The sequence below is a fragment of the Schistocerca gregaria genome, chromosome 5 (genome assembly GCF_023897955.1).
Source record: "Schistocerca gregaria isolate iqSchGreg1 chromosome 5, iqSchGreg1.2, whole genome shotgun sequence".
Classification (NCBI taxonomy): Eukaryota; Metazoa; Arthropoda; class Insecta; order Orthoptera; family Acrididae; genus Schistocerca; species Schistocerca gregaria.
In genome coordinates this window covers 354458560-354478632 of record NC_064924.1, presented here as the reverse complement: position 1 = coordinate 354478632, position 20073 = coordinate 354458560, and the positions used below count along the sequence as shown (strand labels likewise).

At 41.8% G+C, this 20073-nt stretch overlaps 1 protein-coding gene across 1 annotated transcript in view; it reads left to right on the top strand.

The window, feature by feature from the left end:
- Positions 1 to 18892, top strand: part of LOC126272582 (uncharacterized) — a 454888-nt gene extending 435996 nt beyond the window's left edge. The window contains exon 5 of the mRNA XM_049975508.1: positions 8785 to 18892. Within this exon, the coding sequence (XP_049831465.1) occupies positions 8785 to 8948 (164 nt within the window). The 3' untranslated portion in view covers positions 8949 to 18892. The remainder of the gene's footprint in view (positions 1 to 8784) is intronic.
- Positions 18893 to 20073: the final 1181 nt, after the last annotated feature.

Sequence of the window (20073 nt, the reverse complement as noted above, 5' to 3'; positions counted from 1 at the left end):
ATTTTTATCACATCTAAAATTAGCAACAATATGCTGGAGCCGGTAATGGCAATGTTTGTAGTTATTAGACAATCTAGACGTATAAATTATTGTGCGAAAATTTATAAGGTCCTTCCATTCCACAATATGCCAGAAAATAAACTCTCTTAACGATTAAATTTTAATCAGTATGACCCACTGACAAGAAAATACTGGCGTACCAGTTTAGTAGTTCATGGTGTAACATTTCCGTCAATGTAGACCGATGTGATCGAATAGTCGAATTTCTTTACTAGTTAGACTTCTCTGCCGAGAAGTTGTTAACGAAGAAACGAAGGGCGACAATCTTCGGCCGGCACGCCCAGACGTCTACAATTCGAAATCCGAATATAGAGCACTGTGAAGACCTATTGAAAACTACTGTTAATGTACTTTGTCATTTACATTTAACTATTAATCATTGCACATCGCTCTGCAACAATGTACAGTTGTCTTTCTGGGGCGCCAATGTCTTCGTATTTCAAATTTTTTCATAATTACTTTGCTGTATTGTTGTACAGTTGCTCGTGTATAAGACAGTGGAATATAGTGCCTTGTTTTCCCTCTAACACACTTGAAAAATATCTCGCTCGTCTATTACTATTGCGGCTCAATCGTAGTAAAGTAAGATTTACAACCCAAGCGACTTGCAATTTTTTTCAACTGGAATAATCAAAATGTACAGCTAACTCATACATAGCGTGTTGAAATTGATGATAACATAGATTCTTAATTCATTTGTATGAGCAACAAGCTGAAATAACTGATCTGAAATCACAGTATCGTTCAAACAGAGAGCAGGCTAAGTAATCAGCGCAGCTGCACAGCAACGTATCCGGTGTTTCCCATGCTCTCTGTGTTCCGTTGACGCTTTACGTACCGGAGACTGCTAATACACATGGCGAAAAACTTTCACGTCATTATTTGGTTAGCGAGGCAGAACAACGTTGGCGCAACCTTCCTGATCATGCACACACCAAAAAAAGTTTTGCATCATATCGGTTCCGAGAGTTCCGGAACCTGTACAGAAAATTGGAGTAGAGATCAACGTAAACATCATTTCCGCCCTTTTATTGCTCATGAAAATCACACATTCTATGTTGTACCACCATACAGGGAGACCTTCAGAGGTGTGGTTCAGATTTCTGTACACACCAACACCTCTAATACCCAGTAGCACGTTCTCTTGCATTGATGCATGCATGTATTCGTCGTGGCATCTATTCACAAGTTCATCAAGGCACTGTTGGTCCAGATTGTCCCACTCTTCAACGGCGATTCGGCGTGGATCCCTTACAGTGGTTGGTGGGTCACGTCTTCCATCAACAGACCCTTTCAATCTATCCCAGGCATATACGATAGGGTTCATGTCTGGAGAACATGCTGGTCACTTCATTCGAACGATGTCGTTTTCCTGAGTCTTTCACAAGATATGCACGATGGGGACGCGAGTTATCGTACATGAAGACGAATGCCTCGCCAATATGCTGCCGATATGGTTGCACTATCGATGAGAGGATTTCGTTAACGTATTGTAAAGCCGTTACGACTTCTTCCATGACCACCAGCGGCGTACTTCGGCCCAACATAATGCCACCCCAAAACAGCACTGAACCTCCACCTTGCTGCACTCGCTGGACAATGTGTCTAAAGCGTTCAGCCTGACCGGGTTGCCTCCAAACACGTCTCCGACGATTGTCTGGTTGAAGGCACATGCGACACTAATCGGTGAAGAGAACATGATGCCAATCCTGAGCGGTTCATTCGGCATGTTGTACCGCTCTGCATGGTGTCGTGGTTGCAAAGATGGACCTCGCCATGGACATCGGGAGTAAAGTTGCGCATCATGTGGCCCATTGTGCACAGTTTGAGTAGTAACACGTCGTCCTGTGATTGCACTAAAAGCATTATTCAACATGGTGGCGTTGCTGTCAGGGTTCCTCCGAGCCATAATCCGTAGGTAGCGATCATCCACTGCAGTAATAGCCCTTGGGCAACCTGAGCGAGGCATGTCACCGACAGTTCCTGTCTCTCTGTATCTCCTCCACGTCCGAACAACATAGCTTTTGTTCACTCCGAGACAACTGGACACTTCCCTTGTTGAGAGCCTTTCCTGGCACAAAGTAACAATGCGGACGCGATCAAACTGCGATATTGACCATCTAGGCATGGTTGAACAACAGACAACATGAGCCGTTTACGTCCTTCCTGGTGGAATGACTGGAACAGATCGGCTGTCGGATCTCCTCCGTCTAATAGGCGCTACTCATGCATGGTTGTTTCCATCTATGGGCGGGTTTAGTGACATCTGTAAACAGTCAAAGGGACTGTGTCTGTGATACAATACCCACAGTCAATGTCCATCTTCAGGTGTTCTCGGGACCGGAGTGATGCAAAACTTTTTTTGACGTGTGTATTACCTGCGAACGTTCCGAGTTAACATCCCGATCTCTTCACAATTCCTCATGAAGTGATGCCGTGTGGCCCTGTTTACGTTGATATGTTTATTTGATGGGAAGATTAAGCGCGGCAGTCTTCAGATTTAATCCGGGGGAAGTATCGTAACTATGCGGCGTCCTGCTTCAGTCTCTTCCTTCTTTCTGTCTTATCTAGGGATACTCCGTCATTTCACAACAGGTCACTGAAAGGCGAGCAAAATGCATAAAGATCTTGCCCAGGACAAGAGTGTCAGACTTCTGCGTTGCCCATAAGGCTCATTAGGTTATTATGAACAGTGGTATTAAACTTTCAGTGTTCTATGAGAATCAGAGCTGATTACAAATAAGTTTTACGTGTAATAGGCGGAATACAATCATAATTTACCGCAACTACTCCATAAACAATACCTTTGCTAATTTCTGATGGAGTGAAAACATAGCATTCAAATAATCGATTCTTATTGAGAGCAACCAGGTTAAATTCCTGTCTTGCCTCTTCCTCGCAGATTTTCGTCGTGTTCTTGTTGTTTCAAATCATAAAAAAGGCCGTAACATCTTGACCATCTTGGCTCCACATAGTTTACATTTGATATTTCTCGCTTCACTGTCGCTCATATTGTAAATCCTGAAATGGGGAAAAGATACTGGCTTTTTATCTTGATTGGTTTTTATTGAGCAAAACTCACTATTTGTTCCTCTGTTCGCTGAACAATAAGTATTTTTAGATGACAGCACCTTGAGCAAAGTACTCTCTTTTTCATCTCTCTCTTCACCGATACATATTTCGATGATGTTACACCATCAAAAAATGCGTTTATTTTACTCGTCAGTACAGATGACTCTGCCATAAACAATCAAACGGCACGTTTTCGTCAGTGCAGTTCCTAGATTCGTGAGAACGTGGAAAGTACTGCCACCAACGTAAATAAAACTAAAATAGCATCTATAGTGCAAAACGCAGACTACAACGCGAACAACAAAATGTATTGTTCAGTGAAATAAAGGGAAAGCGACAGACGGTGGAGTACCATAATCGAAACATACCAGGGTAAAGAGATTAATACAAGGAACTATGTTATTCTCTTGGCGAAATCATCAAAATATATTTATTACACTGTTTTCCTATGAAATATTCTTGGTGCTTTTTTCCAGTGCAAATAATTTCTTGCAATCTTATTCTGGAGTCATAACGAAAAAATTCAGCTTGGATAGTAGAGGCTGTTATCTGCAGTGCAAGTGCTTGCTGGCGCCATTTCCTCCAGACTCCGGCGCGCTGCCTGCAATTTCATTACGGCTGTGGGGTCAGGCGTCGCATTATTTAACGCCGCCCGTGAAAGTAGTTGCACGTACTACGCCGTATTCGTTAGGCCCGTGCAGCGAAAGTCAGAGATGCTGGAGGCAAGGCACACATTGTACTACTGAGCGAACTCATGCTCTATGGTGTGATTATGCGGTTCTTAACCTCTTCTAGCAATGGAGAATTTTTGTTGTCATATCAGGCCAATTTTCCTACTGTAACCTTAGCCAAGACTATAGTCGCGTGCCTAATGACCACATTTTCTTCGGTATGAAAGGTACAAATGTCAGCGGCAGATCATCCCAGAAAACAAATGCAATGAGATGTGAAGTGTTTATAGCGAAGGAAGACAACCATCAGGTTCAGATTTCTTTAAGTCAGTTGCATTGTAGAGGTTTTACTTCATCACATGCATTGTGTAAGCCACTTTTGAATTACATTAATCAGAGTCCAAGTACCCTGATGAATCTCCAGCACCGTCCCGTTAAAATACACTGAAGAGCTAAAGAAATGGTAGACCGGCCTAATATCGTATAGGGCTCCCGCGAGCAAGCATGAGTGTCGCAACACGACTTGGTATGGACTCGACTAATATCTGAAGTAGTGCTGGAGGGAAGTGACATCATGAATCCTGCAGGGCTGTCCATAAATCCGTAAGAGTACGACGGGGTGCAGATCTCTTCTGAACAGCAAGCTGCAAGACAAAAATGGTTCAAATGGCTCTGACCACTGTGGTACTTAACATCTGTGGTCATCAGTCCCTTAGAACTTAGAACTACTTAAACCTAACTAACCTAAGGGCAACACACAATACCCAGTCATCACGAGCTGCAAGACATACCAGATATGCTCAATAATGTACATTTCTGGAGAATTTAGTGGCCACCGGAAGTGTTTAAATTCAGAAGACTGTTCCTGGAGCCACTCTGTAGCGTGGGGGTGTGGGGTGTCGCATTGTCCTGCTGAAATTGACCGAATCTGTCGGAATGGGCAATGGACATAATGAATCAGCTGATCATACAGGATGCTTAAGTACGTGTCACCTGTCAGAGTCGTATCTAGACGTATCAGGGGTCCCATATCACTCCAACTGCACACGTCCCACACCATTACAGAGCCTTCAACAGCATGAACAGTCCCCTGCAGACATGCAGGGTCCATGGATTCATGAGGTTGTCTCCATACCCATGCGCGTCCATCCGCTCCATACAATTTCAAACGAGACTCGTCCGACTAGGCAAAACGTTTCCAGTCAGCAACAGTCCAATATCAGTGCTGAAAGGGCACAGAAGAGACGTAAAGCTTTGTGTCGTGGAGATCAAAATGGTTCAAATGGCTCTGAGCGCTATGGGACTTAACATCTACGGTCATCAGTCCCCTAGAACTTAGAACTACTTAAACCTAACTAACCTAAGGACATCACACAACACCCAGTCATCACGAGGCAGAAAAAATCCCTGACCCCGCCGGGAATCGAACCGGGGAACCCGGGCGCGGGAAGCAAGAACGCTACCGCACGTCCATGAGCTGCGGACTGTCGTGGAATCATCAAGGGTACACGAGTCGGCATTTGGTTCCGAAAGCCCACTCCGATTCTGTTTGTCTGAATGGTTTGCACGCTGTTACTTGTTGATAGCCCATCATTGAAATCTGCAGCAATTTGTGGGAGGTTTGCACTTCTGTAACGTTGAACGATTCTCTTCAATCATCATTGGTCCCGTTCTTGGAGTATCTTTTTCCGGGCGCAGCGATGTCGAAGATTTGATGTTTTACCGTATTACTGATATTCACGGTACACTCGTGAAATGGCCATACGGGAAAATCCCCACTTCATCGCTACCTCGGAGATGCTGTGTCCCATCGCTCGCGCGCCGACTACAACACCACGTTCGAACGCACTTAAATCTTGCTAACCAGCCATTGTAGCAACAGCAACCGATCTAAGAACTGCGCCTGAGACTTACCTTATATAGGCGTTCGAACCGCAGTGCCATATTCTGCTTGTATTTGAATGCGCATTCCTATACCAGTTTCTTTGGCGCTTCAGTGTAATGTGGCATTAGCAGACGCACAGCGCCTAATTTTTCATACACTGTTCTATAAAATGAGTATTTTCGACCATGCACTACACATTCCGACAGCGACTGGCGGTTTCATTCAGAGTTACCTCAACCTAATTTATAATCGGATCTGCGGCAGTCTTGTAGCTGATGCACACAAAGATGAACCCCTCACTTGTTGTCGTCAATTGAAGAGAGTGAAACCTAGAATCAGGGTTTTAACCTTATAATGATCAGGTTACTCGCCAGCGTGCAGCTGCCGTCTGAGTACCGATTGCTATGGGAAACGTGTGAAAGGGCATGTAAGCCTTCCAATTGTCTTTCATAAGCTTCCCTCCGCGTCTTATGGAACGACTTCTAAGGGCTCTACCGCGCTGGGATGCCACGGCAGCTCTGCTGACAGAGACGCCAGCCGGAAGTCTGGGACGCATTTGAGTCTCCCGCACCTGGCAGCTACATGAGTGTGGCAACTGTGTCGGCAGGCATGCCAGCCAGGCTGCGCTGCCTCTGGAACACGGCCGCTCCCGCAGACCTGCCAAGCGCTGCCTGCCTCTCACCCGTACCTAGTTTTATCCGCCCACGGACGCGCTATGGATAGTTTTGACACCGAATCTTTTATCTGCGAGATTCAGATGAGATCAGAAACTTGGGACACTCCATCTCAGAACTATTCAAAACACGAACTAAAAAAAAAAAAATTGTGTTGGGAATTACGAGGGTCATAAATGAAGCTCAGTTCAAAGAATAAGCCTCACCACATCCGAATCGCACTCATACTACACTACTGGCCATTAAAATTGCTGCACCAAGAGCAAATGCAGATGACAAACGGGTATTCGTTGGAAAAATATGACATGTGATTACATTTTCATGCAATTTGGGTGCAGGGATCTTGAGAAATCAGTACCCAGAACAACTATCTCTGGCCGTAATAACGGCTTTGGTACGCCTGGGCATTGAGTTAAATAGAGCTTGGATGGCGTGTACAGGTACAGCTGCCCATGCAGCTTCAACACGATACCACAGTTCATCAAGAGTAGTGACTGGCTTATTGTGACGAGCCACTTGCTCGGCCACCATTGAACAGACATTTTCAGTTGGTGAGAGATCTGGAGAATGTGCTGGCCAGGGCAGCAGTCGAACATTTTCTATATCCAGAACAACCCATTCGTATGCGAGCGAGTTCTTTAAATGGACATGGATCACCACTGCACCGAATTCTGCAAAAGATCTTAAACTGCACACTTAAAAAATCCAGTTGGTGCAAAAATTGAAGCCGTGTAGTAGATTTAAAATAAATAAAATATTAGAAATGAGAAGTTTCTGTTCCTCTTAGTTTCAACACGTGTTATTTGCTGTGAGAAATCAGAACATGACACTAGACGTCCATTATGTTAAGTAGTTTTCTAATACATCAAGGACAGACGATAATCTGGAGACTGCAGCAGCTTATTATACGCAGTTTGTCTCTACTAGGGAATCAATATTCTAAAACAGTCCCTACTGAGCCACTGTCCTGAGCTTACCCTTCTTACAGCTCCATCTACATCTCCATGATTACACTGCAATTCACAATTAAGTGCCTCACAGAGGGTTCATCGAACCACCTGCAAGCTACTTCTCTACCGCCCCACTATCTGGGAGAGCGTGGGAAAAACGAACGCTTAAATATTTCTGTTCGACTCTGGTTTCTTTTATACTACTACTATGATCATTCCTTCCATGTAGGTGAGCGCCAAAATATTTTCATATTCTGAGAAGGGAGTTAGTGATTGAAATTTAATGAGAAGATCTTGCCGCAACTCAACGCGTCTTTCTTTTAATGACTGGCACCCAAATTCACATAGCATATCCGTGGCGCTCATTCCCCTATTTCGCGATGGTACAAAAAGAGCTTCCTTTGTTTTGAAACTATTTGATAACCTCCGTCGATCCTGTCTGATGCTGATCGCACACCGTACACCAATTCTGTAGGAGGGGACGCATAAGCGTAGTGTAGGCAGTCTCTTTAGTAGACCAGTTCCATTTTCCCAGTGTTCTGCCACTAAATCGTAGTCTTCGATTTGCTTTACCCATAACATTATCTGTATTATTGTTCCAATTTAAGTTAGTCATAATTGTAATCCCTAAGTATTTAGTTGAATTTACAGCGTTTACATTTGTGTGATTTATCGTGTAACCGAAATTTAGTCGATTCCTTTTGGTTGGTTCAAATGGCTCTGAGCACTATGGGACTCAACTGCTTTGGTCATCAGTCGCCTACAACTTAGAACTACTTAAACCTAACTAACCTAAGGACATCACACACATCCATGCCCGAGGCAGGATTCGAACCTGCGACCGTAGCGGTCTCGCGGTTCCAGACTGAAGCGCCTAGAACCGCTCGGCCACACCGGCCGGCTCATTATCCCGCTCACAAATAATGCTACCCAGTATCGTGAGGTTATTTTTTTTTAAATTTTTTTTTTAACTGCGGCAGGATGTCAAACAGGCTGACTGGGAGCTGGAGAAGCACCACAGGACATTATAGTTTCCACTCTCCTGAATTTATTTTTGATGCTTGCATTACAAAGTATACATCTTTGAATTCCACAGAGCGAAATACAGTGATGTGCGATAGAGGAACGCTGTGTGGCGTGGCACTCCACTGTGGCACCCTTAAGACCAGATAACATGCCTTACATTTCTACGAACACATATATTTCATATATCAAACTCTTCAGAAAGAGTTGCGCTACAAAATGAACAAACTTTCCTATATCAAACGGACGAGAGGAAAGGGGGGGGGGGCACCATCAACATTTTTCCCTGGTTCGGAAATTCCGTAGATCTGGGACTGCTAATTTTATCTGTTAATGCAGCGTTTTTGTCCAAGAGAGTAGCACTAAGCTTTAACGTGGTAAATATTTTCTGAATACGCCTCTGACTTACATTGAGACAACCTATTATGCAGTAACGGTCTCTGTTGCAGAGCGGAACTCGGCGCTCCAGGAGGCGGAAGGCAGCCGCAGCGGAGGCGGCGCCGGGGGCGCTGGGGGCGGACAGTGGTCGCGGAAGCGGCGCCGCCGCTCCTCCAGCCTCTACAAGAACGTCGGCTCGTTGTGCTGCCTCTGCAGCCGACCCAACTACCTGTGACTGGCGCTGCCCCAGCCTCCACGAAAACGCCAGGCCCTCTCCGCAACCGACCCAACTACCTAATACTGCCGCTTCTGCAACCTCTACCATCGGGTCCGGGTGACATTGCTGCACCGGCCGTGACCTCACCGACGGGACGCCGCCTGATGGCTGCGCAACAGTTGATACACTACTGTGTTCACCCTTGCGGCGAAGGGATGTATCAGACTGTGCGGTCTTCACCATCATTTACGCAAATCCGAGGGGTGCATCCCCTTACTAACACAGTAATTACTTCTTGTAGTCAACAGCACTGTTCTCGCATCCAAATCAATTAGTACGTGCTGGTCTGAGTTGGAATGCCAATTATGCACGGTGAAAAAAGAACAGTGCCCTTCAAAACTACCGAGAGATAGACATTCCAAAAAGAACACTGTTAGGAGGCGATTAAATTGAGACCGCATCCATATAGCTGCCACTACGTATGTGCAGCTCTTTCCCGAATGCAACTTAAGCTAATCTGTGGCTTCATCAATGGTAAAAATCAGTAGCATCACTGACCAGACGTACTCGTTAAAACTTCGTTCAGCGCCCTGAGCAAAATTCTCACAGTCGCCTATTATCTTTGCAGGCGTCAGGGGAACAATAATGTTACCGACCGTCGAATCGACGAAAGTTTTAACGCTGGACGTAATGTCAGCGATGGTCACATGACAGGTAGATGCCGTTTCCCACAGCACTACGTAGTTAAATGATGAAGTGTACGGTATTCGTATACCAAAAAAAAAACTTCATATGATAGAATTAATCCTTGTACTGTAGCCACTGAAAACTTAAATTAGCAAAAATCGTCAATTACTCGACAAGTCTCCTCAGCTAACACTCCCTACGTGATCACCCACATACCGTTCAGATGTAACCGTCTGATGGACAGATAATAGACTCGTCCACAACTTTAGAATTGGAGCTTTGTAGTGTGACCACACCAATAATGCAAGGAGACACTCTCACCGTTTCCACAGACTCAGAACCACACGAGCAGGGCCATTTGTGTAGTAAACATTCGAAGCTTGTAAAGGCAGTGGCGATATTTCCGCCGTTAGTGTAGATCCTTGCACTTAAATTCCGATCCACGATACCTCATAACACAGCAGTCAACCTCTCCCCACCTTAATGAATCAACTCATCTTACCAAATATGTAAATATGTAACACCTGTTGAAGGAAACGTGTGTGAATATGGGCACATTAGACGTCGTGTACAGATGACGATGTGTCTCGAGCTCTGCTTCTGCTTCGTGTACAGTGAGCTGGGAAGATACACCGTGTCTTAACTAAGGTCCCATTCTTTACAGCAAATGCACCAGTGTAAGACGTAAACCTACGATGAAATTCTATACCCTCGCTCGTTTGTGCTCCTCTCCTAATTCCTACGTAGCGTATTAGTACAAGCATTTAAAGACAGCTGACTACGTTTAGGCAACTGCCTGTAACATTAGGAATATCATTCCCTTTCTCCATGTTTACAAGGAACGCAGTTGTTTGTGCGTCGTCTACAGTTCAGTAGATATTGCATTTTCTAAATAATCCGTATCCTCGAACAGATTTTACCAAGCAGCAGTTTGCAGCTACTATTTATGAAGGTATTTTTTGGAAATTTTGGAGAGATTAAAAAAGAAAAGACGTTTTATTGCCAAAGTTATATTTAGAGGAAATATCGTCTTGTTAGGTTTGTAGCACATGTTGGTATTTTTCAGAACATTTACCACGATGTTGACCGAGTCCACTTCACAAAAATTCTCCTTCTTTTCCGTATAAGTATCAAAGAGGTATTGTTTGCAACTCTTCAACACTAAATGAAATAGAAAAATTGATATCTCTGTAAAATCGGCGCGTTTGTCACCCTTACTTACGGGTAAATCATAGATAATACAAGTTTCTGGAAGTTTTGAAAGAATGTAAAAATCAGCTGTGTTGCTGGATACTTGGTCAACAAATATTGTATTATAGATGATTATTCTACTGTATTATACTCATAGCTGTAGAGCCCTGAATATTTTCGGGCTTAAAGGAAAAAGCAATACTTAATGATATACATATATAAATCTAACTTTGGGGAGTATTTTTTAAGCATGCCGTTTTAATATAATTACTATTGCTATGATACATATACAAATACACACACCGATAGAGTACTCCGCTATTGTCCGTAGCTCCGTTGTTCAGTATCAAGGAGATGACGCCTCTATTTCCTTCACCTGAGCCTCGTGCTCCACCTTCCAACTTGTTGTCACACGTTACGTGTCCTGGCGAGTACTCTTAACGACTCCACTTTATCGATTAAGCGGACCAATGTTTGACATAGCCACAAAGCAGGTATCGATAGTCTTTAGCATGAACGGACGCCAGTGATGTTATTGACTGAAAAGCAACAACGGCGGCAGACAGAATATAAGAGCTTGTACTGAGTGGGAAGTCGTTTCCTGTCGAACGACATTCGATACGGTACTAAATTCGGCAGGATAGAATGAAGGACTGTGAAACTACTAACTGTAGGTTTTAACACCAGCTTTATATTTACTCGGTTCATCCAGCGCCCTCGATAATCCGTGACAGTTATTCGACTCTTTCTCTCCCGCTACAATGTCACTTTCATTCATCTTCGTAGATGCCAATAGCAAACGACGGATAATAGTTCATTCTGTTATTCCCCCCGCCCCATTTCAATTATTTGCACAAATCGAGCACAGGAAAAATGTTTTTATCTGTGTCGCAACCCCTTTTACCTTCATCTTCACATCCAACAAGGATCTGTACACTTGAGATGACAGAATCGTTTTAAAGCGTTAAATTTTCGTATCTTTAAATTCGACAGTATCGCTTCGCCAAAAGAAATTAATCTTTATTCTCATATTGACTGAACCGGTGAGTTACAAATTCAGTAACACGTCTTAAATCTTCCCTTTAATCCCAACTGTAGAGAGTCTCACACGCTCGTGGCGTAATAAACTATAAGTTGCACAAGGATCTTGTAACGGTTTCTTGGTACCTGTCACTATAGGTTCCCAATAAGTCGACCTTGTTCACTCATTTTGCAAGTTCGTCCTTCACATCGCTTCGTAACGATATCCTTAGATAGTTAACGTTTGTGGCTGAGAATAGGATAAATCGCTAACGCGCACCCAAAAGCTACCTGAAAGTTTTCTATTTAAGTCCATTATTTTGCTTCTGCTCACATTCAACGTAAGCTGCAATTCGTAACCCGATTTTGATATTCGGCCAAATCGTTCTGATTTTCCTGTCGCTGTAATAGCATGGAACTTTCCTGTACACAACTTCGTTCTCATTAGTTACCCTTAACGCAGAGCTCATCCTGACCAAAAGTTTGTTTATATTTTCTGAGAATAAGGGCCGCCTCAGTCGTCAGCTCGAGTACTTTCGGAAACCTGAGCTCTTTTATGGTAACTTTTTCAGTTTTATTTCTTTAATTAATCTGCAAAGGCCTCTCCGTTTCTTTATTTCTCTGACCTCTTAAACTTTTGAGTTATTTGAAACTACTTTTTATGGCATCCTGGTTCCTACAGCCGCCCGTTTTTCACTTTCGTAGTGTTATGGTACAAGCGTAGCGTTAGAGGCGCTTTATTTGTCAGCTGAGAACCAATATATGAGACCAATATCTCTGGCAGCAAACGGCACTCTACGCTTCTGTCTTCCTTGCTCCGATAACAAGTGTCATGTTCCCTTCCACATATCAAATTTCATTCCTTTTCCCGTACGCTCATTGATTCTGATGTTCCAGAATTGGAACTGGCTGTTGACTCACCATCGCTTTCGTCTTTGCGAATGAAGTGATAATCAGACAATCTGCTCATTACGAATTCCTATTTCTTCATCATTTCGTACATGTTCCTCACATTTACTCTAGTTTTAACTGCTCTTTTACCATATAATCACTTGCTTTCGTGAGTGAAATCCAGTGCCTTAAAAAGCTTTGCCGAAGTTATAGCTACAATTTTACACTTCATTAGACTACACCCCTGTCATAGAACTAAGTAACTTTTATTAAAATGCCCCTTGATTACCGACACAGTCCACTAAACAGTAGTGATAAAGTGGAACAGCCTTCATCTGAGTTACCTTTGAGGGCTTTCCACTTTAATAAAGCAGAAAAGAAACAATAACGACTGCTCTGAAAAGAAATGATAGCGACTCCATGGGGACCTGTTTATCCTCTTTGATTAAACTGAGTGAGACATACACACACCACAACATTTACTCCCCAGGTGTACTTCAGGCATGAAGCAGCTGATAACTCGCATTTAAATCTGCTTGAAGCTGTCGCTGAATGATGTAGCGGCATCCATGCGGCACGTCGTATAGTTTCTAGTAGCGACAGCGCACAGAGCTGGCGCTCGCACAGTGAAAGGCAGAACCAGGTCGCGGATGGCAGCTGGTCGCGTCGCGTCGCGCCCTCATTCAAGCGCGCCTCATATCGACAGCGGATTACAGCTGCGTGCTATAATGAACGCACATCAGCCCACTCGGGAGCGCCCATCGGATGGTGCGACAATCCGAAGCGCGGGGTCTGTATATTGTGCTATGAAGAAATGTTTTGAACTGTCAGGATTTACTTGGCACGTAGAAAAACCTCACGGGACAAGTGAACTCCGGAAATCACTATGGACATTAAAATTCATCATAAGACATTGCTGAAATCCGCAAGTTGGATTTATGGCCTGGTTGAGTGAGGGGTTCAGACTTTATTTTCATCTACCGCAAGCATAGGTAATATCACAACTCTAGGTCCTACTGCAGCCAAATACTGGATGCCGGATAGTCGTCAATTCATCCGAGAGATCTTGAAGTCGTACGCTTCATGGACTGTGCATTGCTTTGCCACCGATGAACAGAATGTATGCAATGTTTCCCTACCCAGAGTTAGTCCTTAGTTCTATGGCGATGACATATAACAGATGTAACAAGCACTTATTGGTCCTGAATAATCTCAAGGACCTGCTACTGTTGCCAGATGTAGTTCGTTTCATTGTTTCTCGCGTCCGCTTTCTAACGGTCTCTTCAATTTGTTTTCTTTCCCCTGAGACGTTATATTTACTTATTTACAAAATTATACTAACCGAGGTTCTCCTGGCCTCACATTCGCGATACGTGTACTTGAATAGATATATAAATTTTGAGATGCAAGAGTATCGACAATCATGTGAGTAATCTTTAGAACATACTTTTTGGAATTTTCAAGACATTCCTCGCTCTCCTTTCCTCTAACTTCTTCAGGTCTCTTATCTCTAGGAGGCTCTTGTGATCATTGCATACTTCAGCTGTACAATGGCGATAACTCTAGATGTTCTTTACCTAAAATACAATTGTCTTTTGGCTTGCTTCTCTCACAAATATCTGAAAATAATACTTGATTATTACAGAACGGAGTTTCACCTCCGTTGAACAACACTTACTTTTCAGCTTCCTCGCTGAAACATCTTTCAGCATATCATCAACAAGTCCTAGTTTTTATAACATACCTTAATTACTGGTTCGTATACCATTCATTTGTTCCGGTTGGGAAAACTGTTAACTTGTTGATATTATTCTCCACACGCTCATGTTTGTCTCGTGAACTCAAAACTTGGAAATACTGCAAACTTCATAATTATCTCAACAGCACTCGTCAGCGTTACGCAACGGGTTCACGAAGAATATCATGTATAACTGCGTTCGTGGAGATGTAGCATCTGCTCCGTTCACAGCCGCCGTCTACCATCATGGTGTGGGTCTGAAGATGATCTTAAACAGGCCGAAACCGGTAACCTTACACGAAAAAATTTTATTACCGTTGTGAGTGTTTATATTCAGTTTTAGGTAATAAATAAACGGCTGTACTCCAGGGAGCCATGTTCTCAAAAATTACTAATATAATGTATCTTCGTGCAACACGAGTGCCTGCAGGTATGGTGCAAGGATAAACCTTGGTTTCATACATGTAGTGCTCAACAGTAACGAAAGACGTTAAGGATTAACGTGTCCAGCATTTTCAATTTTCTGTGTTCATTTGAGGAACTCGTTATTCGGATAACAACTTCGAAAGAATAGTCACAACTGACTACCCAACTAAAACTGTTGAATGTTCCACCAACAATTAGATTGTTAACTAACATACCTCATAAAAATGGGCTCTCTGATGATGACACAAACTGTCAGGTATGGACATAAAGGAGAGTACCTGTTTTGAAAACTCATGGCGAAAGCAGTCTTATAATTATTTTGAAAACATGTTTTCGGTGGAACGTAATAAACCAAATAATGACTAATACACCGTGAAATTCACCTTTGTTTGACGAAGTAAGCTGTCTACATCTTTTTGTCGTCCCTCTTAGCTTCTTTTCCCTCATTTGTTTAGGAACATCTTAGCTATAATCGTTATATATGAATAACATGGTGGTAATACCACACTTGAATGTCTGCATCAATAAATCACATACTTCCCTAAGACGATAAAGATTAAAGAACATGTAACATACCAGAATTTTGTTCCTCTGATACAAAACTGATACAAAGCTTTCATTACCGATTACAGTAGTAGTGTTTTTTCTAAGAGTCTTCGCATTGATTCACTTACAGTGTAAGATTAAAACATTATACTACAAAAGGAAGTTATTTAAGTTACTAGTGATATTGCTTTTACTAGTGTCCATCACCTTCTTTTCTCTCAGTTTATCCCATAAATAATGGAAGTTTACTTCGTGTGGCTGTCTTTTTTGGCACCATTTCCTTATTAAATTAGAGTAATGCTGTTGGTACATCATTCAGATCACTTTGAATGACTTGGAATTTATTTGATAGCATTTGGCTCTTGAATGAGACTTCCGAAGTCCGTTTCTTCGCTGTTTTACAAACGTAAAATTGAGGCTTTGTTGGTAGAATACAGAGTGCGCATTTAAGTAATTTTTCTAGTAGCATCGCAGTGAAAGTAGTCTTCTAAAAAGGCACACAAATTTTTAAATTTGTTCAGAAGACAGTTTGGGTGTTTTTAAAGGGTTTCTCATTTGTAAAGAGAAGCACAGTTGTTTTAAGCAGTCTTTGCACTGTCTCTGCTTATGCATTTTTCACAGTCTGACAAAACGAGTATGCGTAGCACACACGGCGCTTTTCAATGCTCAGATTTCGCAGCGGAGAACGTCAGTCATAAAAGTTACTGCTTTATAATTTGTGTTTATCACAACCAATAGCTGCTTTAAAGTTGGCAAAATACATTTGCTCCTGTTCTTAACATAATGCACTGCAGTAGCCAAAATGAAGATCAAGCCGACAGATCTTCGCTTTGAAAAGCTTACAACCTATTCGGTGCGATGAATATGGTGTAGAAAAATCCGTGCAGGAAGAACAGTGACATATTTTCCCATTGGAATTAATCGAGTTTTATTCTATCGATTCAGCATCTACAATTTATTTCTCTTACGTTTTGTGGATATGACCGTGACAGCCACAGAAAACTCGCACGAAATCCCTGGACTGTAAAGCTACTTACGTAGTAATCTTAATATTGCTGCACCAAAAATTATCACTGCCAAATATTCAGGTGCTGTGTGTGTGTGTGAGAGAGAGAGAGAGAGAGAGAGAGAGGTAAGAGGTAAGAGAAGAGGGTGAGGCTGACGGGAGGGGAACGAGAGATCGGGATGCGTTCGCGTGTGTACAGCCTTGAGTTTTATCGTTTAATTTGCAGTAATTAACATATCAGTCAGACAATTTAGTTGCAACACGTCCACAACAGTGATAAACTTCTTGGTAGAAATAAGAGTCCTGTTTTTCATCGTCATTTAATTTTTATTTGGTGTACTGACATCGGGCTGTGTATCCATTTTCCAGCAATTGCATACATGTCAGAAGAAATGTAATTAGAACAAAAATTAAAAAGTCTGTACGTGATCTTACTTGATTTTTATTGTTCTACGTAGTGTATAGCGGTTACAAAAATTCATATTATTAGAACTACATATATTTCGATGGTATTAGTCACGACCCTTCTACACAAAAAAGAAAATAATCCTCCTTCTTTCCCTTCCCAAAGTTATGTTAATATCTTAGATGACACTGATCACACACTGAGCGTACCCTTCCACAGTGGTTTCTCTTTGACTTGTATGCCAAAAGGTACAGCTGCACACTGTTCAGTGCTTGCATGCAGCAGTCAATGCTTGGCTCTGTGTTGCTATTTGTATCATGACTACAGCTTTCAGGTCCGGTAATGTAGTTAACAATTCTATTATATGGTGTTATCAACTACGGCCTACTTTCTATTTTTACCAGGTACATAGTGGTTGCTTTGTATTATACTTTATTATAATATATCAGGCCAGCCATCGACTGCAAATGAGATTATAGGACTGTAACCGAAACCATATGTAGTTAAGAGGTTAAACATTGTTATTGCTCTTTTTATTCTGTTTTTAATCTTGTTTTATGTGGTGACTATAGCCAAGGGTTGCTTTCTTGAGTATACTGTAATTGCGTTTTTCTGATTTGTACGCAGTAGTTCGAAAATGGCTACACAGCCGAAATGTAAGACTACACAAAATGAAAGTAAAATGGAAATAAAAGCAGCCAAAACAGGAGAATTACTTCAGTTTAAAAAATGTTTAATGTTGAAAAATTATTAATAGTTACGTAACTTTTCTGAGTAGGAAGGGATGGGAGTGTCATATTTTCCGAAAGAACATACAAAGTCAACGGAAGAGGAACTGTTAACTTTGACATTTAAAAAATTATAACGTCACCCTTGATGCAAATATTTTTGCTAATATATCATACATGACTAATTTAGGTCCATTGACCATGATCAGAGGTGTCAAACTGAAGCACTATTGGTTGTTACATAATGGGTTAAAATAAAAGACGAACAGGAGGAACATAGAAGCAAACAGCACATATCATACCAACACGACGTCAAGCGTCTGAAACAGCTTATCTCGTGATCTTAAGTTTCAGGTGATCACTGTCAAGTGCTAACGTTTTATTTGCAACGCCCATTACTATAGCGCGTCTCGATTAGGCGGTGAATGGAGTTTGAGTGCTGTGGGGTTTCAGTATGTTGATCGCAAAATTATGAATTAATCAACCTGTGTCGTCAATCGTCTTGACTTCCAGAGATTAAGCTAGCTGCTATTCCCGTCTTCAAAGGTTACTGTTGAGCCCATCTAGTTTTGGTCGTAAAAGGGTTTCTTCTTGCTTTCGGCCTGTATAGTTACAGTTGTTTGGTCGGCATTTCTTCCGGAATTCTGTTTACATGCTGATTCCACCTGATCTCTATTTATCTCTTGTGTTGTTTATCCCTTCAGTAATCAGTTCTTCCCTAATTGTTTCACTACATCACAGCAGAGACGCCACAGCCATCGTTGTATAACATTTTATTTTTGTTTTTTTCTGACGTCACTCTATAAGGTTCTAATAAGAGTACCACACATGTTCTGAAACTGGTGAAGCTTCTTGTTTGTATTTATGCTACGCTGGTAAGTAATTTGGTTCCATAAATAATTATAATTGTTAAATTGGTCATCTATTTTGTTATTGATAACAATTATTGATCTGACATGCTCAGCTACATTAAATGCCATCACCTTAGATTTCGATGTTGTACTGTTTGCCCAGGAGATGCAACTTACGTACCGCATCAAGTAGTGTCGTAATAATGATATCCGTATTGAATCACATGAGATTACAACCAACCGCTTGCGTTAGCACGTCGATTCCGGGCTTCGGGGAGGTTCGCCAGCCTCGGATCGAATTAACGACGAGGGTTGGTGTGCCGGCCATCTTGGATGTGGATAGGTGAATACAGAGCTGGCACCCCTACCAGCCTCAGTTACTCGATTCGCAAACATTTCGAAAACGTTCACACACTTTCAGATGAGATAACACTAAACGCAGACAAATGCAGTGTACCAATCTGCAATCTGGGCTGGGAGAGAGGGGAGGGGGAGGGGGGGGTGGAGTGGCGGCGACAGGAAGGGCACTTGACCACCATCTGCCACTAACGCTGTCAAGTCAAGATTAACATGTAGAACCCCGTGCAGATATAGGACAAGGCCAGGAAAAAGAATATGTTACAATAGTTTTCCCAGCCACGAATTAACAAACTCCATTTTTTTAAAAAAAATCAAAAAGCTACAAATGAAAAATCAGTCTAAGGCTACAGCAGAAATAAATTATTTTATAGAACAGTAATATATACATATTAGTCATGAGAATATGGTGAAATAGTGGTTGGAACGCAAAGAAGTTCTAAAAACGTCATCTACAGATTGTAGTAAAAGCATAACTAAGATGCCGGTGCATTTAAAACTTAACAACAAATAAGGTACTATTTTAATAATATACCGGTATTATGAGTGCCGTTTCAACACGACACTGTATTTCTAACAAGTCGGAGACACTTGCCCTCTGCGACTTTCTCATCTGTCACAAGATTTTAAGTTCAGTGGCCGGGCATCTGTTTCCTAAAACAGTAAAAAGCAATTCTCAAAAACTTCGAAAAATCGCTTTTGAAAATTTGATTTCAGACCGTTCGTAACTACAAACTGTTTCCATCTTTGAGACACAGTAGCTGATAGTTGATTGCGTAGTGTGAAAGATTTGTGTAGCCAGTAGAGTAAAGCTGGTACCAACTTCTTTCTTTCACGTAAATTACAGATTTATGAACAAATATTGAGTCATTACTTTTAACAAAAATTACATTTTTCCATTTTTTTTACAACTCGTATGGAAAAAAATGGGGAAACGCGCCAACTGATTTACTACGAAGTGAAAAAGATATTAACAGCAATAATAGTATTCAGTCTGTAGGCATAAATTATTTTACATTTTATTCGATGTTTCCATTGTTGTGCCACATTTAAACTCATTGTGAGTACTCGCATTTCATGCGATTATCAATTAAAGATAGATGTTATTTGTATTAGAAAATTATTGTTTCAAATTTCTTAAATAACATTTTCATTCGTTAATAGATATGGAATATAATTAAAGTTAAAGAATTGTTACCAATGAGAACTAACTACTTCATGATTATTAATCTTTTACACTACGTGCTGTGATAGCGGCAACTATGTTAATTCCCCTGAAATGCTGTGTTGGTAACA